The sequence below is a fragment of the Gadus chalcogrammus genome, chromosome 5 (genome assembly GCF_026213295.1).
Source record: "Gadus chalcogrammus isolate NIFS_2021 chromosome 5, NIFS_Gcha_1.0, whole genome shotgun sequence".
NCBI lineage: Eukaryota > Metazoa > Chordata > Actinopteri > Gadiformes > Gadidae > Gadus > Gadus chalcogrammus.
The window spans coordinates 22,502,416-22,524,985 of NC_079416.1; the positions used below are offsets into that span (position 1 = coordinate 22,502,416).

The window sequence follows — 22,570 nt, forward strand, 5'->3', positions numbered from 1 at the left end:
TTATATAGTTATATTTAAACATGGGACTGTTACCTCTTAAATATATTTTGTTTGTCAAAGCGAGTGACTTTGTTTCACGTTTTTACATCATTCTTAATATTTACTATAGCCTCTATGTTCTTGTATTTAAATATCAAAACTTAAACATCGGGCTGTTACCTCTAAACAGTTTTTGTGTTTTGTACTTTATGTATGAGCGAACGTGTGGTTGGTGAAAGGGTTGGCGTCTTTGGAAGGGTGAAGTCGGGGTGTGTCCCCACACACACGCTCGCTCATGAGCCAACAACCCAACCCTACCAGCCAAGGCAAGGTGGTTAGTGGAGGGAGGTACTTGAGCACCAGATTCACTTGACCAGTCATTTAACCTGCTTTATAGCGGCTCCTCGAGGACGCCTGATCAGGTCATGGAGCTCGTTCCAACGATCTGGTCAAGGAGCCTATTCAGGCACGGTGCCGACTAGCCTGAAATATTTGCTCGTAAATGTCCTATAATTCCAAAAACAAGCAAAAAATCGTCACAGGGAAGACGGCGTTGTGGGATGGAGACAGAACGCTGGGTTCAGTTGTGGTGATGGGTGGTTATGGTATGATGTTTACTTTATTTAATTCAAATAATTCGTCAATTGCACTATCCTGATGATACGATTTAGTAGTTATATTGAACCATGGCAAAATATACGTTAATGACAAGTAGGAAGTCTGACACTTTGTTTGAACTGATGTAAACATCGCAGGTAGGCCTGTCTGTAAAGTAGGGCTGCCTCATGATTGAAATATATATATATATATAGAGCACGGAAGGGTCACATGTACAGCAGATGAATAAATCACTATTACACACTTCGCCTCAGAAGCATTCAAGGACTAGAACCTTGTTAATATACTTTTATTATTTAAATCCGAGCCGAATATGTGCTGCGGAGCTTAGCAACTAGATAGCAAAGTTAAAACCCTTTAAATAAATATGTTTGGGTCTGGTTCAGGGCATCATCATGCAGCGGCTCTGCTTTGGCAACAAGGACCCCCCAGGAGCGGGTCGGCGACCCCGTCCTGCTCCGGGCGCTTGGGGTCGTTCAGCTCTTCCAGAAGGTGGGGTTCTGGGCCAGCCGTCGCTGGAAGTTCTCGTACCAGCGGAGGATGCAGCTGGACGGGATGAAGCTCTCGCTGGGGCTGGGGGTCATCTGGGCCTGGGTGACGGAGAACGAACACGCAAAGTTGTACAAACTGTCCAGCATCTTCTGCGTGAACTGCATGAAGGGGTCCACGGTGGACACGGTGGCGGCCGACACCGGGGTCTGCTGGGCTAGCTGGTCCAGCAACTCCACGGACACCCCGACCTGGGCCATGGAGATGGCCGGGGAGGCGGCCCCCATCGTCCCGAAGGGGTGCGTGCCTCCTGCCTCTCCCGCCTTCAGGCCGGAGATCTTGAAGATGGCGCTCGGCTTCTCGTTGGTGATGAAGCCGAGCAGCTGCCACACCTGTCCCCCAGCCGCCGGGTCAGGGAACGAGAAGTACACGGCGCCCCCCATTCCGGCCGGGAAGGGCTCCGTACCCAACAGGAACACCACCACATGGTTCACGCTCTCGTAGTCCGCTAGGTTGAACACGAACTTATCCCCAGCGACCCTGAGCGGGTCGGTCTGGACCAGCCGGCCCGCCACCAGGCAGCCCAACATACCGAAGAACCACAGCTAGCGCCAGGCTAGCACCAGGCTAGCGGGAGCCACACACTAGACTCACTTCTTAACGGGTCTAATCCCGTAGAGAATAAACCCGGCCCGCCGTGGTTGTGTCCACAGTAATCAATAATAACTTCAAGGTTCGGTTGATGTTCTCGGCGTGTTGGAGAGAAACTTCTGTCCTGCCCCCTCATCCACAGCTCGACTATCGGCTCTGCAGCCTGGACAGGTCCCGCCTGTTGGGCGTGTTCGACGGTTCGGTAGTCGACTGGCTATCCTTGTGATCTGCTAACAGCTAGCAGTAGTTTAGAGGAGTTATAGACAGAGGTTTAACTGTCACGTTAGTACTAAATAAACCGGGAAATACCTGCTCAGAGCGCCGCGTTGGAGTCAAGGGCTGAGGTGACTTATCGACCCAATTGGTCTGATTCTATCTACTTTATTGGTCTGCTGTGTGATCTCATAGCTTAGCTCTGAAAAACAAGTTCTAAACTCACTGAACCTTTAACCAGTTTTAATTTAGTGTGACAACTAAATGGGTTTATATATTTTATCAGCGTAGAGAATAGAGGTGTGTGTGTGTGTGTGTGTGTGTGTGTGTGTGTGTGTGTGTGTGTGTGTGTGTGTGTGTGTGTGTGTGTGTGTGTGTGTGTGTGTGTGAGAGAGTGGGGCGGATCTATTTCTAGATACTGAATGATTCATTAGCTGGTAGTCAGTCTTCAGGTCATTGTTATAAACCTCCCTCTCCTCTCCTCTCTTCGCCCAAGGAGGTTCAGAATAATGACCTACAGCAGAAGAGTTTCCCCATAAGAGGAGACTGGAGCAGGGAGGAGGAGGAGAGAGGATGGAGCAGGACCACAGCCTCCTGCTGGATGAGGAGGCGTGCGCCCTCCTGGGGGTAACCCAGAGGTCAGAGGTCGTCTTCCAGTGGCTGACCAACCTGAAGCACCTCCTGCCTGCTACAACCCGGGTGAGACTCTCATAACCTGTCTCTCTCTATGACCTGTCTGTCTCTATGACCAGTTTGTCTATGACCTGTCTCTCTACATAACCTGTCTCTCTATAACCTGTCTCTCTCTCTCTCTCTCTCTCTCTCTCTCTCTCTAACCTCTCTCTCCAGGTGGAGGTGAAGGCAAACCAGGTGCGTCTGGTGAACCAGCTCCAGGCGGTTCTGACCGGCTCCCCTGGCCCGCCCACCCGCTGCCTATTGGCCCACTGCCTGGCCCTGCTGTACCGCCTGGGAGACCCCCTCTCAGCCGGCCAATCGGTGGACATGTGCAACGCCATCATCCGCAGCAAGGACGACGCCCCCTCCAGCCTCCCCACCAGACTGTGAGACAGGCAGACGGACTTCAACACAGACAGACAGACCGACAGACAGACAGACAGACAGACAGACTTTAACACAGACAGACCGACAGACAGACAGACAGACAGACAGACTTTAACACAGACAGACAGACAGACAGACTTTAACACAGACGGACAGACAGACAGGCTTTAACACAGACAGACGGACTTTAACACAGACAGACTTTAATATGGACGGACAGTCTTTAACACAGACAGACAGACTCATACACAGACGACATACTTTGAGAGAAACAAAAATAATTTGAGACAGACCCACACGGACGCTCAGAAATGGCACTACTTCTAAAATTGAAAACGTGTGTGTGTGTGTGTGTGTGTGTGTGTGTGTGTGTGTGTGTGTGTGTGTGTGTGTGTGTGTGTGTGTGTGTGTGTGTGTGTGTGTGTGTGTGTGTGTGTGTGTGTGTGTGTGTGTGTGTCAGTGCTGCGATAGCCTGTCTGGGCTCTCTGTATGAGCAGCTGGGCCGGACGTTGCTCCACTCCTTCAAAGACTCGCTGGTGAACCTGCTGAAGGCCTTCAGGAATGCTGAGGTACGACCCCATACCCTGCTGGGTTCTAGTCCCGGTTCTCATGCCCTGCTGGGTTCTAGTCCCGGTTCTCATACCCTGCTGGGTTCTAGTCCCATAACCTGTGTTGGGTTCCAGTCCCATCAGGGCTGGTTCTCTCTAGTACGTGTGTTGGGTTCCAGTCCCAGGGCTGGTTCTCTATAACCTGTGTTGGGTTCCAGTCCCATCAGGGCTGGTTCTCTCTAACGTGTGTTGGGTTCCAGTCCCAGGGCCGGTTCTCTCTAACGTGTGTTGGGTTCCAGTCCCAGGGCCGGTTCTCTCTCTAACGTGTGTTGGGTTCCAGTCCCAGGGCCGGTTCTCTCTATAACGTGTGTTGGGTTCCAGTCCCAGGGCCGGTTCTCTCTATAACGTGTGTTGGTTCCAGTCCCAGGGCTGGTTCTCTCTAACGTGTGTTGGGTTCCAGTCCCAGGGCCGGTTCTCTCTAACGTGTGTTGGGTTCCAGTCCCAGGGCCGGTTCTCTCTCTAACGTGTGTTGGGTTCCAGTCCCAGGGCCGGTTCTCTCTAACGTGTGTTGGGTTCCAGTCCCATCAGGGCCGGTTCTCTCTCTAACGTGTGTTGGGTTCCAGTCCCAGGGCTGGTTCTCTCTAACGTGTGTTGGGTTCCAGTCCCAGGGCCGGTTCTCTCTATAACGTGTGTTGGTTCCAGTCCCAGGGCTGGTTCTCTCTAACGTGTGTTGGGTTCCAGTCCCAGGGCCGGTTCTCTCTAACGTGTGTTGGGTTCCAGTCCCAGGGCCGGTTCTCTCTAACGTGTGTTGGGTTCCAGTCCCAGGGCCGGTTCTCTCTCTAACGTGTGTTGGGTTCCAGTCCCAGGGCTGGTTCTCTCTAACGTGTGTTGGGTTCCAGTCCCAGGGCCGGTTCTCTCTCTAACGTGTGTTGGGTTCCAGTCCCAGGGCCGGTATGAGATCCTGCTGGCGGTGGAGCGGGCCCTGCGGGGGTTGGGTTCCGGCCCCGCCCCGTGCCACCGGGAGATCTACAAGGTGGCCCGGGCCTCCCTGACCGACCGCTCCCTGGGGGTCCGCTGGGCCGCTGCCATGGTAACCACAGCCCCCCCTGAGACCCCTGTGTGTGTGTGTGTGTGTGTGTGTGTGTGTGTGTGTGTGTGTGTGTGTGTGTGTGTGTGTGTGTGTGTGTGTGTGTGTGTGTGTGTGTGTGTGTGTGTGTGTGTGTGTGTGTGTGTGTGTGTGTGAGTTGTCGCAGGTGTCTGTAGGTATATATATTGTGTATATTTGTCTGTGGTTATTGGTGTGTGTAGGTTTGTGTCGTTGTAGGTATGGGTGTGTGTAGTTGTAGGTTGTATATTGTGTATTGGTGTGTATGTAGGTGTGTGTGTGTGTGTAGGTATGTATTGTGTAAAGGCGTGTGTAGTTGTATGTTATACATAAGTGTGTGTGTAGTTGTAGGTTGTATATATTGTGAACAGGTGTGTGAGTGTGTAGCTGAATGTGTGTCTTGTGTGCCAGTGTCTGTTAGAGCTGCAGCGCGAGGCAGTCTTCCTCTGGTCCTCTGAGCTGCACAACATGGCCACTCTATGCTGCAGGGCCTTCCAGGGCTCCACCTATCAGGTGCGAGTGGGCGTGGCCAGACTGCTGGGCACCCTGCTGGCCGCCGCCCTCCAGCCACGGCAGCCAATCGGTACGCAGGACAGGGTCCTGGGTCCTAACCCTTCCAATATCCATACCAGTAACTACATCAGTAACCATAGCAACATCCATACCATAGTAACTACACTAGAAACATGGCAACAATCTTTACCGGTAACTACATCAGTAACCATAGCAACATCCATACCATAGTAACTACACTAGAAACATGGCAACATCTTTACCGGTAACTACATCAGTAACCATAGCAACATCCATACCATAGTAACTACACTAGAAACATGGCAACATCTTTACCGGTAACTACATCAGTAACCCTAGCAACATCCATACTGTAGTTACTACACTAGAAACCATAGTAAGATCCATACCATAGTAGCCGAACATAGCAATCCACCCCAGTGTGTGTCCATCCCAGTAACCATGACAACGCACCACACCTCACCCCTGCAGCGGCGGTGCAGCCGGGGGGCCGGGGCCGGACCCTGGAGGAGGTGATGGACGTGCTGACGGCCGGGTTCCTGAGGGGCGGGGCCAGCTTCCTGCGGGCCAGCGGAGACATGCTGAAGGGAACCAGCTCCGTGGGCAAGGACGTCCGCATGGGCGTGGCCCAGGTGAGTCGGCATGGCAACCACTCGGTTACCGTCATCCACGCTGGTGCGTTGGCATAGCAACCACTCGGTTACCGTCATCCACACTGGTGCGTTGGCATAGCAACCACTCGGTTACCGTCATCCACACTGGTGAGTTGGCATAGCAACCACTCAGTTACCGTCATCCACACTGGTGCGTTGGCATAGCAACCATTCGGTTACCGTCTTCCACGCTGTTGCGTTGGCATAGCAACCATTCGGTTACCATCTTCCACACTGTTGTGTTGGCAGAGCAACGACACCTATCAACGTCGTCATTGCGTCGGCATAGTATAATGGTTTGTTCCTGAATCCTGAAACGCCAGACTTCCGAGTCGAAAGTCGAAGATCTCCCAGCTTTCTTGCGCCACGAGACCGGAAGTGACGTCAAACGTGCATCTCGGAGGGCTGGCGTCCGAGGATTCAGGAACACGCTGTAACCGCCCCCACCCCCCCCCGGCCCCTCCCCTGCAGGCCTGCGTGGTGATGGTGTCCACCATGGGGAGCTCCTGGCTGGAGGGCAGCCTCCCCGGGCTGCTGGGCCTCCTGGCGCCGCTCGCCCACCAGCCCCGGGCCGCCCACAGCCCCGCCTCCTCGGCCTGCACGCGGGGCTGCCTCTCCTACATCCTGCGCTCCGTCCTGGGCCCGCTGCTGGGGGAGAAGGCCCTGGCCAACGCCGCCAGGCACGTCTGCCTGGCCGTGCACACAGCAGCACTAGGTGAGACCACGCACGCACGCACGAGCGCACACACACACACACACACACACACACACACACACACACACACACACACACACACACACACACACACACACACACACACACACACACACCTACACACACAGACTCAGTTCTTCATTACGTGTGTGTGTGTGCAGACAGCGGTTCTCCAGAAGGGGTTCAGGGTCACATCATGCTGGAGTGCTATCTGCTGGAGCTGGCCCGGGTCCTCCGCAGCCTCGGCTCCACCGCCGCCCCCCTCATCACAGACCCCTGCACAGGTAACGCACCTGGTACACACACCTGGTACAGGTAGCACACCTGGTGCACGCACCTGGTACAGGTAACACAACTGGTACACACACCTGGTACAGGTAACACACCTGGTACACACACCTGGTACAGGTAACACAACTGGTACACGCACCTGGTATGCACACCTGGTACAGGTAACACACCGGTACACACACCTGGTACGCACACCTGGTACAGGTAACACACCTGGTACTAGGGGTGCAACGGATCAAAAAACTCACGGTTCGGATTGTTCCTCGGATCAGAGTCACGGATCGGATCATTTTTCGGATCAGCAAAAAAAAAAAAAAAATAGCGTTTGTGATTGCTTTAGCCCGGTCTGATTGTGGAAGAAGGGGCTGCTTAAATGCCGCGGTGATGAGCGGTTGTTGAGCCGCTTTCGGTTTCACTCCTGTCAGTGAAACACCGGGGTGATGTCGCTGTAAATGCGTGGCCATGCTCGATGTGTTTTTCTTTATGTTAGCAATCGCTATGTCAGCTACGTGTTACGTCTGTGTGGTAACCTAGGCGACAGGTTTGTGTGGCAGCGCGAGTATGGAAACAGACGTAGCACTGGAGGCAGCAGTTATCGTTACAGTAGTCACCGAAGTCTAGCCTACTTTTATTTTCCATGCCCACTGTTCTTCATGTTGTACGCTGAGGACAATAAATCACAACGAGCCATAGGACTGTTTGCTTATTGAAAAGGGAACTGTTGCAGACTTTTACCCAGAGCGTGTTAAGTAGCTCTGTCCCTGGAACTAGCAGGAATGGTTACGGCTGTGTGTGGACTGAACATGCGCAAAAATTGTTTTTTTCATAAATCAATCCGCGGATCATGCGTGTGCCGAACCGAAATAGATGATCCGAACGGATCACGGATCAATGATGATCCGTTGCACCCCTACCTGGTACACACACCTGGTACACACACCTGGTACAGGTAACACACCTGGTACACGCACCTGGTACACACATACACACACACACCTGGTAGACACACCTGGTACCCACACACACCTGGTATACACACGTGGAATACTGCAAGCGAACTGGGGTTTCCTGCATTTATGTGTGTGTGTGTGTGTGTGTGTGTGTGTGTGTGTGTGTGTGTGTGTGTGTGTGTGTGCGCGTAGCCCTCCTAGACACCGTGGTCTCCGTCCTACTCCACCCGGCGGCGCCAGCGCGGCTGGCCGCCGCCTGGTGCCTCCGCAGCGTTGCCATGGCGATGCCCTCCCAGCGCTGCGTGCTGCTGGACAGGTGCGCCGAGCGCCTGGCGGCCCTAAAGTCGTCCCCGGAGGCCGTGTCCGGGTACAGTGCCGCTGTCGCCGCCCTGCTGGCCGGAGCCCAGCACTGCGCCCTGGGCCTTCCCCACAGCAAGGCCAAGGTACTGCATACCTGCCGTTACACCTGGAGTTCACCTGTGACTCACCTGTAGCTCACCGTTAGCTCACTGTTAGCTCACCTCTAGCTCACCTGTGACTCACCTGTAGCTCACCTGTAGCTCACCCTTTAACTAACCTGTAGCTCGTCTGTAGCTCACCGTTAGCTCACCGTTAGCTCACCGTTAGCTCACCGTTAGCTCACCGTTAGCTCACCTGTGACTCACCTGTAGCTCACCTGTGTGACTCACCAGTGATTAACCTCTAGTTCACATGTAGCTCACCTGTGACTCACCACTAGCTCACCTAAAGCTCAGCACTAGCTTACCTTTAAATTAGCTCACCGCTGAATCACTTGTAGCCCACCTGTGGCTCACCTGTAGCTCACCTGTAGCTCAGCGGTGACTCACCTATAGCTTACCGATGAGTCACCGGTGACTCACCTGTAGCTCACCTGTATCTCACCTCCTCATCTATTTGTATCCTGTCTTGCTTGTGTACATTGTGTGGTGCAGCTGGTCCTGGGCGTGGCCGAAGACCTCCTGCGCTCGGCCAATCAGAACAGTCGCCTGTCCCTGCAGAGGACTCAGGCTGGCTGGCTGCTGCTGTCTTCACTCTGCACCCTGGGTATGTGAGGGTACACCACCCTGGGTATGTGAGGGTACACCACCCTGGGTATGAGAGGGTACACCACCCTGGGTATGTGAGGGTACACCACCCTGGGTATGAGAGGGTACACCACCCTGGGTATGTGAGGGTACACCATCCTGGGTATGAGAGGGTACACCACCCTGGGTTTAGAGGGTACACCACCCTGGGTATGTGAGGGTACACCACCCTGGGTAGGTGGGGGTACACTACCCTGGGTATGTGAGGGTACACCACCCTGGGTTTAGAGGGTACACCACCCTGAGTTTAGAGGGTACAGTACCCTGGGTATGTGAGGGTCCACCCCCCTAGGCAGGTGGGGGTCCACCCCCCTGGGTTTAGAGGGTCCACCCCCCTGGGTAGGTGGGGGTACACCACCCTGGGTTTAGAGGGTACACCCCCCTGGGTATGAGAGGGTACACCACCCTGGGCAGGTGGGGGTCCCCCCCCGGGGTACAGAAGGGCCCCACTGTGCTGCGTGTGTTGACAGTCCTGTGGATCCCCTCCAGGTGCGGCGGTGCTGGAGCATCACCTGGGCCGCGTGCTGCTGCTGGTCAGGTGTGTGTTCCCCCCCTCCGTCAGGGAGCAGGACATGGAGCTGCACCGTGGGGACTGCTTCACCTGGCAGGTGACCCTAGAGGGCCGGGCCGGGGCGCTCTGCGGTCAGTATCTTCACCTGAAGCTCACCTGTAGCTCACCTGTAGCTCACCTGTAGCTCACCTGTAGCTCACCTGTAGCTCACCTGTAGCTTACCTGTAGCTCACCTGTAGCTCACCTGAAGCTCACCTGAAGCTCACCTGTAGCTCACCTGAAGCTCACCTGAAGCTCACCTGTAACTCTACTGCAGCTCACCTGTAGCTCACCTGTAGCTCGTGTGTGTGTGTGTGTGTGTGTGTGTGTATGTGTGTGTGTGTGTGTGTGTGTGTGTGTGTGCGTGTGCGCGCGTCCTGCAGTGTTGAAGAGCCTGCTGCTGCACTGCAGAGAGCTGCTGACCGATGACATCATCTCCCGCCTGCTCACACCGCTGGCCTGCGCCGTGGCGCTGCTCGCAAAGTCAGTGTGTGTGTCTGTGTGTGTACATGTGGTGTGTGTGTGTGTGTTAAATATTGTGTGTGCGTGTGCTTCTATATGTGTGTGTGTGTGTGTGTGTCTGTGCGGGCGTGCGTGTTTATATATCTGTGTGTGCTTATTTGTGCGTTTATGTTGTGTGTACCTGTGTGTGTGTGTGTGTGTGTGTGTCTGCGTGTGTGTGTGTGTGTGTGTGTGTCCCAGGTGCTCCTCTCTGAACCGTTCCTATGGGCCCCCCCTCCGCCCCTGGGCGGTCCTGTACAGATTGAGGCTGTACCAGGTCCTGGCCCTGCTGCCCCCCCACACCTACCAAGGTAACCGTGACGACACGGACGACACAACCTAGCTTCAGAACACACTTCTGTCGGCTAGAGTGTGAGCGGTAACCCGGCATGTGAGGTCAGCGTTCTCCCTGGAGGTCATCATGGAGCTCCTCAGACCTACGGTGATGTCATAACAGGACATGTTGTGATGTCATAACAGGACATGCTCTGATGTCATAACAGGGCATGTTCTGGTGTCATAACAGGACATGTTCTGGTGTCATAACAGGGCATGTTCTGATGTCATAACAGAGCATGCTCTGATGTCATAACAGGGCATGTTCTGGTGTCATAACAGGGCATGTTCTGATGTCATAACAGAGCATGCTCTGATGTCATAACAGGGCATGTTCTGGTGTCATAACAGAACATGTTCTGATGTCATGACAGAAGTCATTGTGATGTCATAACAGGACATGTTCTGATGTCATGACAGAAGTCGTTGTGATGTCATAACAGGACATGTTGTGATATCATACAGGACATGTTCTGATGTCATAACAGAACATGTTGTGTTGTCATAACAATATGTTCTGATGTCATAACAGGACATGTTGTGACGTCATAACAGGACAAGTTGTGATGTCATAACGGAACCCGTGGCTCCTCTTCCTCAGAGAGCTACGGCGTGGTGATGAAGGAGCTGCTCAGCGACCTGTCCGGCCCGGAGAACGCCACCCAGCCGTGCTCCGACCTCACCCTGCTCCCCGCCCTCTGTCACCACGACGACCTGATGCTGTTGGGCCCCGCCTTCGGCCCCTTGGGCCGCGGCTCCATCGAGGAGAGGGTGGGTGACATCACATCCTGTCTCTGGTCCCTCCGTCGGTCTGCAGGGCTGAGTTCCGGTCTTTGGTTGAGGTTGGTTTGGTGTGGTCTGATGAGCTTCCTCCCGCCCCTCCCCTCTCAGCTCCATAGCAGCGGTGTGGGAGGCGGTAACCTTGACAACGACCCCTTCTCCCTCTGCGACGGGGGGGAGGACTCCCCGGCCCCCCTCCCTCCGGCCGTGGCGCTGACAGCTGCCGCCGTCCAGCTGTTTGGAGAGCTGTTCCCCCAGGTCATCACCGCGCACAGGTAACCCACTAACTAGGTCATCACAGGTACCCCACTAACTAGGTCATCACCGCGCACAGGTAACCCACTAACTAGGTCATCACCTGTAACTCACTAACTAGGTCACCACAGGTAACTCACTAACTAGGTCATAACAGGTAACCCACTAACCAGGTCATCACCGCGCACAGGTAACCCACTAACTAGGTCATCACCGCGCACAGGTAACCCACTAACTAGGTCATCACAGGTAACCCACTAACCAGGTCATCACCGCGCACAGGTAACCCACTAACTAGGTCATCACCGCGCACAGGTAACCCACTAACTAGGTCATCACAGGTAACCCACTAACTAGGTCATCACCGCGCACAGGTAACCCACTAACTAGGTCATCACCGTGCACAGGTAACCCACTAACTAGGTCATCACAGGTAACCCACTAACTAGGTCATCACCGCGCAGAGGTAACCCACTAACTAGGTCATCACAGGTAACCCACTAACTAGGTCATCACCGCGCACAGGTAACCCACTAACTAGGTCATCACCGTGCACAGGTAACCCACTAACTAGGTCATCACAGGTAACCCACTAACTAGGTCATCACCGCGCAGAGGTAACCCACTAACTAGGTCATCACAGGTAACTCACTAACTAGGTCATCACCTGTAACTCACTAACTAGGTCACCACAGGTAACTCACTAACTATTAGGTCAGCATGGCTCACAGGTAGCTCTCTAACTAGGTCATCACCGGTCACTCACTAACTAGGTCATCACTCCTCATAGGTAACTAACTAGCTAGGTCATCACCGCCCACAGGTAACCCAGTGACTAGGTCATCACTGGTAACTCACTAGCTAGGTCATCACGGGTAACTCACTAACTAGGTCATCAGCGGTCACAGATAACTCACTAGCTAGGTCATCACGGGTAACTCACTAACTAGGTCATCACAGGTAACTCACTAACTAGGTCATCACAGGTAACTCACTAACTAGGTCATCACAGGTAACTCACTAACTAGGTCATCACCGCACACAGGTAACTCACTAACTAGGTCATCACTGCGCACAATGGTAACTAAGTTACTACCCGGCTTGCTGGCCAGATAACCTGCCAGGTTAACCAACCCGTGTTGGGTCCCTCCTCCCAGGCTGCAGATCCTGGAGCAGTTCTCCCGCTCGCTGAGCCAGCTGAAGGGACAGAAGCAGCAGACGGTCCAGACCCACGTGTGTGCCGCCCTCTGCAGCCTGCTGAAGGTACTGCACCACGTGTGTGTCTAAGGGAACACACCCGGCTGCACTCTAGTCAGGTGATCCCTGCCTGGTTTGGGCGTGGACCGTTGTACAGGACCTTAAACCCGACTTATTTAATCATCAAACACCCTTAGCCTCTCGTGGTCCCCTGGGGCGACGCTGTGTGATACCGGACGCTGCCTTCATCCCTCTCCCCAGCACCTGGGCAGCAGCGGCCTCAGCCTGGGACCGGAGGAGCTGCGGGCCCCAGCGCTGGCCCTCTTGGTCGGGGCTCTGGAGAACTCGAGTCCCCTGCTGCGCTGTGCGGCCGCCGAGGGCCTGGCCCGACTGGTGCAGGCCGTCAACGACCCTGGGTTCACACACACACTGTCTGTGGCCTGTCTGGAGAGGTACACACTGACCACTACACACTGCACACACACACTGTCTGTAGTCTGTCTGGAGAGGCACACACACACACACACACACACACACACACACACACACACACACACACACACACACACACACACACACACACACACACACTGTCTGTATGGTTGTGCTCTACTGGGTGTACTGGGTGTGCTGTACTGGTTGTACTGGTTTTATTGTACTGGGTGTGCTGTACTGGGTGTACTGGTAGCATTGGACTGGGTGTACTGGTTTTATTGTACTGGGTGTACTGGGTGTGCTGTACTGGTTGTACTGGTTTATTGTACTGGTGTGCTGCAGGCTGCGGTCGGGGAGGGATGCGGTGGCGCGGAGCGGCCACGCCCTGGCCGTGGGGGCGCTGTACCGCTACGTGGGCGGAGTCCAATCGCCCCAACACCTCACTTCCTGTCTGGGGGTCCTCAACACCCTGGCCCAGGACACCAGCTCACCTGAGCTCCAGGTACACACACACACACACACACACACACACACACACACACACACACACACACACACACACACACACACACACACACACACACACACACACACACACACACACACACACACACACACACAGCTCTCAGTAATAAGTGTAACTAATAATTGAATTGTACTTTCTATCGATTTTTTTATCAATTACATCTGGTGTGTGTGTGTGTGTGTGTGTAGACGTGGTGTGTGTACGGTGTGTGTGTCCTCCTAGACGTGCCCAGCGGGGGGGGCGTGTGTGTGTCGGTGTGTGAGCCGTCGGTCGGCCTCCTGGTGCAGCTGCTGCTCTCCTCCCCCCCCTCCCCCCCCGGCCTGCCCCACGCCCTCGGACGCCTTCTGCACGCGCTCACTAGCGCCCTGGGACCCGAGCTACAGAGTCAGCACTCACTCACTCACTCACTCACTCAATCACTCACTCACTCACTCACTCACTCACTCACTCACTCACTCACTCACTCACTCACTCACTCACTCACTCACTCACTCACTCACTCACTCATACCCTCACTCACTCACTCACTCACTCACTCACTCACTCATACCCTCACTCACTCACTCACTCACTCACTCACTCACTCACTCACTCACTCACTCACTCATACACTTACTCATACACTCACTCACTCACTCACTCACTCACTCACTCACTCACTCACTCACTCACTCACTCGCCAAACACAAACACACACATTCTTCTTCTTCTTCCCAAATGTATTAGTTAATATTAGTGCTGTCAAGCGATTCAAATATTTAATCGCGATTAATCGCATTAATGTCATAGTTAACTCACAATTAATTGCGATTAATCGCAATTCTTTTTCTATGCTAAATATCCCTTGATTTCTTTGACCCATTACTTTTTCTCATTTTTATGCTCTTTTCAACATGGAGAAGTGCATCGGCTTGCCTTGTGTGAATGTTTTTTTATTGATAACAACATTGGCATATACTGATCAAAACAGGACGATACAAAAAAAAAGCCTATAGTGCAATTAAACGATGACCATGCAAACATACTGCCTTGAACATAGCAGTCAGGCTACTGCTTCTTTGTTTTGAGCCCCAAAAAGAAATAAAAGAAAAAGAATTGCGTTAATCGCACTAAAAAAATTAACGCTGTTAAAATTGGTTTGCGTTAACGCCGTTAACGCGTTTAACTGACAGCACTAGTTAATATACATATTTTTTCATCATTAACCTAAGTGTGTGTGTGTGTGTGTGTGTGTGTGTGTGTGTGTGTGTGTGTGTAGGTGCGCGGCCTGCGGTGTCCGTGCTGCGGGCCAGCTGTGTGTTGGCCTGCTGGATGCTGCAGACCAGCCCGGACCCCCTGGTCCAGTCCCAGCTGGTCTCCTGCCTCCAGAACCTCTACCTGTTCTGCCCCGCCCACATCCACCTGGAGCGCCTGGTACCGCTGCTCTGTGTGAGTACTACAGTACTACTACTAATACTACTAATACTATTAATACTACAATCCACCTGGAGCGCCTGCTACCGCTGCTCTGTGTGAGTACTACAGTACTGCTACTAATACTATCCACCTGGAGCGCCTGGTACAGCAGCTCTGTGTGAGTACTACAGTACTACTACTAGTACTACTACTCTTACTACTAATACTACAATCCACCTGTCCTCTATGTGAGTACCAGAGTACTACTAGTACTACAACTAATACTACTGATACTACAATCCACCTGTCCTCAGTGTGAGTACTAGAGTACTGCTATCACGCATCTCTGTGTGTACTAATACTTCCCATGTTTTTGTTTGCGTTTGCAGGAGATGTTGTTGGACAGCTCCGTGCTGGTAGGTCTGCCCTCAAATATAGATCTTTAGATATAGATATAACTGTGTGTGTGTGTGTGTGTGTGTGTGTGTGTGTGTGTGTGTGTGTGTGTGTGTGTGTGTGTGTGTGTGTGTGTGTGTGTGTGTGTGTGTGTGTGTGTGTGCGCGTGTGGATATCTATCCTTCATGTACTGTGCCTTTCAATATTGAACCTACCTGCCAATTCTGAAGTTGTGTATATTTAAATCGAGTGTGTGTGTGTGTGTGTGCGCGTTTGTGTGTGTGTGTGTGTGTGTGCAGGTGGGTGTGTGCTGCTCCTACGTGTGTGTGCGTGGCTCGGTGCTGTCGTGTGTCAGACAGCTGGCCCAGCGTGGGGCTCTGCAGGTGGCCCAGCACGCGGTGGGCCTGGTGAAGGAGCTGCACCGTAGGGACCACTCCCAGCTAGGTACACACACACCCTACACACGGCACTGGATGGATCTATAGATCTATACTGTACATATCTATACTGTGCCCATCTATACTGTGTATATCTATCCTGTATATATCTATACTGTACAAATCTATACTGTGTATATCTATACTGTGTATACATAAATTCGGTCTATATCTATGCTGTGTATATCTATCCTGTGTATATCTATAATGCCTATCTACACTGTATACATCTATCCTGTGTATATCTATGCTGTATACATCTATAGTGTGTATATCTATCCTGTGTAGATCTATGCTGTATACATCTACAGTGTGTATATCTATGCTGTATACTTCTATCCTGTGTATATCTATCCTGTGTATATATCTATGCTGTATACTTCTATCCTGTGTATATCTATGCTGTATATATCGATCCTGTGTAAATCTATCCTGTGTATATCTATGCTGTGTATATCTATCCTGTGTATATCTATGCTGTGTATATCTATGCTGTGTATATCTATGCTGTATATATCGATCCTGTGTAAATCGATCCTGTGTATATCTATGCTGTGTATATCTATCCTGTGTATCCATTCTGTCTCCAGAGCTGACCCTGAAGGAGGTGGGCCTGGAGGGGGCTCTGTTCCTGCTGCTGGACCAGGAGCAGGAGGAGGCGATCAGGAGGGACGTCCAGGAGACCCTGGTCCACCTCCTGGTCTCGGGGGTCCAGAGGGGGAGGCTGCTGCACTGGATCAAGCTCTGCAAGGACGTCCTGTCTGCCTCCTCCGGTCCGTCGCCGTGGTTACCCTCTTGCACCTTACAACCAACATGTCACACTGACATGTGTACACCTAACATGTTACATCCAGCATGTCCTCTACATGTGTGTCACCTCATGTGTCACTAGCGTGTTCCTCTCCATGAGTCACTAGCGTGTTCCTCTCCATGTGTCACTAGCGTGTTCCTCTCCATGTGTCACTAGCGTGTTCCTCTCCATGTGTCACTAGCGTGTTCCTCTCCATGAGTCACTAGCGTGTTCCTCTCCATGTGTCACTAGCGTGTTCCTCTCCATGTGTCACTAGCGTGTTCCTCTCCATGTGTCACTAGCGTGTTCCTCTCCATGCGTCACTAGCGTGTTCCTCTCCATGTGTCACTAGCGTGTTCCTCTCCATGCGTCACTAGCGTGTTCCTCTCCATGTGTCACTAGCGTGTTCCTCTACATGTGTCACTAGCGTGTTCCTCTACATGTGTCACTAACGTTTTCCTCTCATGTGTCACTAGCGTGTGTCACTAGCAGGTTCCTCTAGCGTGTCACTAGCGTGTTCCTCTACATGTGTGACCAGCGTGTTCTTCTACATGTGTCACTACATGTCACTGGCGTGTCACTAGCATGTCCCTTTAGATCTGTTCCTCTAGCGTGTACTTAGCGTGTTCCTTTCCATGTATCACTAGCCTGTTCCTCTAGCATTTCCAGTTACATTCCGTCCAAGAAACATAAAAGACAGTGTGGGGAGACAGGACACAGAGACTGTCAGGCGCTTGTTCAACAAGAACCATGCGGCCCGCGTTAGATAAGAAAGTTTAAAAAGCTAAACAAGAGGGTAACGAGGGAAAAAAAAAATTGTCAATACCCCAAACTATGCTCCCCAAACTCTAGCGTGTTCTTAGCGTGTTCGTCTCCATGTGTCACTAGCCTGTTCCTCTAGCGTGTTCTTAGCGTGTTCCTCTAGCGTGTCACTGGCATGTTCCTCTCCATGTGTCACTCGCCTGTTCCTCTAGCGTGTTCCTCTCCATGTGTCACTAGCCTGTTCCTCTAGCGTGTTCCTCTCCATGTGTCACTAGCCTGTTCCTCTAGCGTGTTCTTAGCGTGTTCCTCCCCCCCCCCCAGACTCGGGCGCGGTGGAGCCGGAGGAGGAGGGGGGTGACGACTGGGCGGTGTTCCGGGCGGTCCCGCAGGGGGCGGGGCCCTTCAGCGCCCTGGGCTGGCGGACGCGGGGCTTCGCCACGCGCTGCGTGGGCCGGCTGCTGGAGCTGAGCCAGAACGCCGGCCCCGCCCACTTCAACATCACCCTGGCTCAGGAGCTACGGCAGGTCCAGACCGAGGGTGAGACAGGCAGACAGACAGACAGACGGACCCACTCACTCACTCACTCACTCACTCACTCACTCACTCACTCACTCACTCACTCACTCACTCACACACACACTCTGTACTTCTACGTGTCGTAAGTGGCTTTGGAGATCTATATAGATGTGTATACATCTATATAGATAGGTGTATGCATCTATATAGATAGGTGTATTTATCTCTATAGATCTATATAGATCTCTATAGATGTATATAGATAGGTGTATCTATCTCTATAGATCTCTATAGATGTATATTTAGATAGGTGTATCTATCTCTATAGATGTATATAGATACACCTATGTATATAGGACGTGTATCCATCTCTATAGATCTATATAGATCTCTATAGATCTATATAGACGGGTGTATCTATCTCTATAGATCTATATAGATGTATATAGATAGGTGTGTGTATCCGGAGCGACCCTAGCTGGCCGTGTGTTGCAGACTTCCTGGTGCTCCACCTGGGAGAGCTGGTGCGGATGTCCTTCATGGCGGCCACCGACTCCAGCGACGCGGTGCGTCTGTCCGGGCTCCAGGCCCTGCTGCTCATCATCAGGGCCTTCTCCTCCTCCCCGGAGCCCGAGTTCCCCGGACACAGCCTGCTGGAGCAGTACCAGGCCAACGTAGAATACCCACACAGACCAGACACTCGCACGCATGCAGAGCCCGTGAAGGTCCTCACAAGTACACTGAAGTGTGTGTGTGTGTGTGTGTGTGTGTGTGTGTAGGTCGGGGCGGCCCTCAGACCAGCCTTCTCAGCCGACGCCCCCCCTGATGTCACGGCCAAGGCCTGCCAGGTCTTCATCATCATCACATTCTGTGTCAGCCTTTGACCTCTGACCCTGTGACCGCTGACCCTGTGACCGCTGACCCTGCGACCTCTGACCCTGTGACCGGTGACCTCTGACCCTGTGACCTCTGACCCTGTGACCTCTGACCCGGTGACCTCTGACCCCGTCTGTAGGTGTGCAGCGCCTGGCTGTCCAGCGGGGTCGTCAGCGACCTGCGGGACCTGCGCCGCGTCCACCAGCTCCTCGTCTCCTCATTGGCCAAGCTCCAGGGGGGGCGGGACCGGCCCAGCCCGCTCTACAACGAGGCCGCCGTCACCATGGAGACGCTGGCGGTGCTCCAGGCCTGGGCGGAGGTCAGCTCGGATCCCGGCGTCACGTGACCCTGGTTGCCGACGGTAACCGCGGCCTCCTGACCAGAGCTGTGTGCGTCCCCCCCAGGTGTACATCGTGGCGGTGCAGAGGCAGGGCGACGCCCCCGGGCCGGAGGACCCGACCAATGAGGACTCGGGGTCTGTGTCCGTGGGGGCGGACCTACTGGAGCTGGTCCAATCAGATCTCCCGACGCTGAGCCGGCTGTGGCTGGCAGCGCTGCAGGACCACTCCGCTCTGAGCCTCCCCCAGGAGGACGCAGCTCAGCTCCCCGCTGCCGGTAGGGGGGGGGCGTGTGACAGGGTGAAGGTTGTGACAGAGTGTCTGGTGTGACAGGGTGGCTGTTGTGACGGGGTTAGTGTTGTGACAGGGTTAACGTGGTGACAGGGTTAGTGTTGTGACAGGGCTAACGTGGTGACAGGGTTAGTGTTGTGACAGGGTTAGTGTTGTGACAGGGTTAACGTTGTGACAGGGTTAACGTTGTGACAGGGTTAGTGTTTTGACAGTGTTAGTGTTGTGACAGGGTTAGTGTCGTGACAGGGTTAGTGTTGTGACAGGGTTAACGTTGTGACAGGGTTAGTGTTGTGACAGGGTTAGTGTTGTGACAGGGTTAGTGTTGTGAAAGGGTTAACGTTGTGACAGGGTTAACGTTGTGACAGGGTTAGTGTTGTGACAGGGTTAACGTTGTGACAGGGTTAGTGTTGTGACAGGGTTAACGTTGTGACAGGGTTAGTGTTGTGACAGGGTTAACGTTGTGACAGGGTTAGTGTTGTGACAGTGTTAGTGTTGTGACAGGGTTAACGTTGCGACAGGGTTACGTTGTGACAGGGTTAACGTTGTGACAGGGTTAGTGTTGGGACAGGGTTAGTGTTGTGACAGGGTTAGGGTTGTGACAGGGTTAGTGTTGTGACAGGGTTAGTGTTGTGACAGGGTTAGTGTTGTGACAGGGTTAGTGTTGCGGTTGCAGGAGGAGTGTTCTTCACGGCGGAGACGAAGCAGCAGGCCAGGAGTCACTACACCTCCTGCTGGGCCCCCATCCTCCACGCCTCGGCCCTCTGGCTGCAGAGCACCGGTCAGCTGCCGTCCCACCCCCACATACTCCTCATGTACTCCCCACATACTCCCCATATACTCCCCACATACTCCCCATATACTCCCCGCATACTCCTCATGTACTCCCCACATACTCCTCATGTACTCCCCACATACTCCTCATGTACTCCCCACATACTCTTCATATACTCCCCACATACTCCTCATGTACTCCCCACATACTCCTCATGTACTCCCCACATACTCCTCATGTACTCCCCACATACTCCTCATATACTCCCCACATACTCCTCATGTACTCCCCACATACTCCTCATATACTCCCCACATACTCTTCATTTACTCCCCACATACTCTTCATTTACTCCATTACATAATCCTCATATACTCCCCACATACTCCTCATGTACTCCCCACATACTCCTCATGTACTCCATACATACTCCTCATATACTCCCCACATACTCCTCATGTACTCCCCACATACTCCTCATATACTCCCCACATACTCTTAATTTACTCCCCACATACTCTTCATTTACTCCATTACATACTCCTCATATACTCCCCACATACTCTTCATTTACTCCCCACATACTCTTCATTTACTCCATTACATACTCCTCATATACTCCCCACATACTCTTCATTTACTCCATTACATACTCCTCATATACTCCTCTACATACGCCTCTAACTCCTGTATACTCCTCTACATACTCCTGTATACTCCTCTGTCTACATACTCCTCTACATACTCCTCTAACTCCTGTATACTCCTCTACATACTCCTTTAACTCCTGTATACTCTACATACTCCTCTACATACTCCTTTAACTCCTGTATACTCTACATACTCCTCTACATACTCCTCTAACTCCTGTATACTCCTCTACATACTCCTTTAACTCCTGTATACTCTACATACTCCTCTACATACTCCTTTAACTCCTGTATACTCTACATACTCCTCTACATACTCCTCTAACTCCTGTATACTCCTCTACATACTCCTTTAACTCCTGTATACTCTACATACTCCTCTACATACTCCTTTAACTCCTGTATACTCTACATACTCCTCTACATACTCCTTTAACTCCTGTATACTCCTCTACATACTCCTCTAACTCCTGTATACTCCTCTACATACTCCTCTAACTCCTGTATACTCCTCTACATACTCCTTTAACTCCTGTATACTCTACATACTCCTCTACATACTCCTTTAACTCCTGTATACTTCTCTATATACTCCTCGCTTCTCCGCCTACTCCTCTATCTCCTCTATACTCCTCTGTACTCCTACTCCTCTCTACTCCTCTATATACTACCCCTGTATACCCCTTCTAAATTACTCTGCTGAGATGAATAAAGTATGTCTTATATTATCTTTATCTTCTACTCCTCGTACTCCTGTACATACTCCTCTATACTCCTCCTACTCCTGTACATATTCCTCTATACTCCTACCTGTACAACCCCTATATAGTCCTGTACATACTCCTATGCATGCTCCTCTATATACTCCTCTATACTCCTCCTACTCCTGTACATACTCCTCTACACTCCTCCTACTCCTGTACAAACCCCTATACACTCCTGTACATAGTCCTCTATACTCCTCTATACTGCTAAAAGGTTAAAGGTAGTATAAAGTGTGTACTAATATTGGTGTTCCAGGTTTTGTGATGTCAGAGGAGGAGCCAGCCCACCTGTCTCGCCCGGCCACGCCCACCTCCATGGGTCAGAGGGACTCTGGGGGCGGAGCCAAGAGCCAGGAAGACATCGGCACGGACAGACTGAACCTCATCCTGGGTGAGGATGCAGTATATACTACTATATACAGCATTGTGTATTGTACATACATAAACTACTATATACAGCATAGTGTTTTACACCATGGTGTTATACACTACTTTATACACCATAGTGTTATACACTTCTATATACACCATAGTGTTCTGTATTATTTTAGTATATGCTACACGTGAACCTCCTAAAATGGCGCAATTTGATTGGTTCGCTATCTCTGGATAACGGGAAATATCCCAGGATTGAGATCTCGAACTCAGGATATTGCGTGACGGTCGCCTCGTCACGTTAATAAAAACAAATACGCTGCTAATGAAAACTAATAAATAATAACACTGGAGTGTTCGCGTGTAGTATATTCATTAACTTTTCAATATTCACTATTCACTGCACACTATTCACTTCGCTTTCGGCGAATAATTGTTAAGTATAGTGTTATGTGTAATATTAGAACAAGACCTCCAGATTATGGCTGGTAACCTGTACAGTAGTAGGAAATGTGTGTGTGTGTGTGTGTGTGTGTGTGTGTGTGTGTGTGTGTGTGTGTGTGTGTGTGTGTGTGTGTGTGTGTGTGTGTGTGTGTGTGTGTGTGTGTGTGTGTGTGTGTGTGTGTGTGTGTGTGTGTGTAGGCGTTAGTGTGGCGTTCCTGTGCTCGCCCCATTCTGAGGACCAGATTGAGAACATCACTTCCTGTCTGCGGG

The 22,570-nt window shown here is 52.1% G+C and overlaps 2 protein-coding genes across 2 annotated transcripts in view; one reads left to right on the plus strand and one right to left on the minus strand.

Annotated features, from left to right (window-relative positions):
- On the minus strand, window positions 1-1,969 carry hikeshi (heat shock protein nuclear import factor hikeshi). Its single transcript, XM_056590711.1, has one exon. It carries the CDS (start codon window positions 1,674-1,676, stop codon window positions 1,074-1,076), a length of 603 nt encoding a protein of 200 aa, XP_056446686.1. The 5' UTR covers window positions 1,677-1,969; the 3' UTR covers window positions 1-1,073.
- heatr5a (HEAT repeat containing 5a) overlaps window positions 1,789-22,570 on the plus strand; it is a 26,929-nt gene continuing 6,147 nt past the window's right edge. Inside the window, exons 1-32 of the mRNA XM_056589797.1 lie at window positions 1,789-2,081; window positions 2,447-2,649; window positions 2,800-3,011; window positions 3,473-3,581; window positions 4,501-4,650; window positions 5,077-5,248; window positions 5,671-5,831; window positions 6,324-6,567; window positions 6,729-6,851; window positions 8,001-8,251; window positions 8,762-8,873; window positions 9,404-9,556; window positions 9,848-9,947; window positions 10,167-10,276; window positions 10,903-11,072; window positions 11,193-11,356; window positions 12,494-12,599; window positions 12,795-12,985; window positions 13,311-13,470; window positions 13,683-13,878; window positions 14,753-14,922; window positions 15,279-15,305; window positions 15,585-15,729; window positions 16,313-16,495; window positions 17,596-17,811; window positions 18,286-18,464; window positions 18,570-18,638; window positions 18,806-18,985; window positions 19,071-19,281; window positions 19,969-20,073; window positions 21,738-21,872; window positions 22,499-22,570. The exon at window positions 22,499-22,570 is cut by the window's right edge and continues 56 nt beyond it. Coding sequence (XP_056445772.1) covers window positions 2,524-2,649; window positions 2,800-3,011; window positions 3,473-3,581; window positions 4,501-4,650; window positions 5,077-5,248; window positions 5,671-5,831; window positions 6,324-6,567; window positions 6,729-6,851; window positions 8,001-8,251; window positions 8,762-8,873; window positions 9,404-9,556; window positions 9,848-9,947; window positions 10,167-10,276; window positions 10,903-11,072; window positions 11,193-11,356; window positions 12,494-12,599; window positions 12,795-12,985; window positions 13,311-13,470; window positions 13,683-13,878; window positions 14,753-14,922; window positions 15,279-15,305; window positions 15,585-15,729; window positions 16,313-16,495; window positions 17,596-17,811; window positions 18,286-18,464; window positions 18,570-18,638; window positions 18,806-18,985; window positions 19,071-19,281; window positions 19,969-20,073; window positions 21,738-21,872; window positions 22,499-22,570 — 4,702 coding nt within the window. The 5' untranslated portion in view covers window positions 1,789-2,081; window positions 2,447-2,523. The remainder of the gene's footprint in view (window positions 2,082-2,446; window positions 2,650-2,799; window positions 3,012-3,472; window positions 3,582-4,500; window positions 4,651-5,076; window positions 5,249-5,670; window positions 5,832-6,323; window positions 6,568-6,728; window positions 6,852-8,000; window positions 8,252-8,761; window positions 8,874-9,403; window positions 9,557-9,847; window positions 9,948-10,166; window positions 10,277-10,902; window positions 11,073-11,192; window positions 11,357-12,493; window positions 12,600-12,794; window positions 12,986-13,310; window positions 13,471-13,682; window positions 13,879-14,752; window positions 14,923-15,278; window positions 15,306-15,584; window positions 15,730-16,312; window positions 16,496-17,595; window positions 17,812-18,285; window positions 18,465-18,569; window positions 18,639-18,805; window positions 18,986-19,070; window positions 19,282-19,968; window positions 20,074-21,737; window positions 21,873-22,498) is intronic.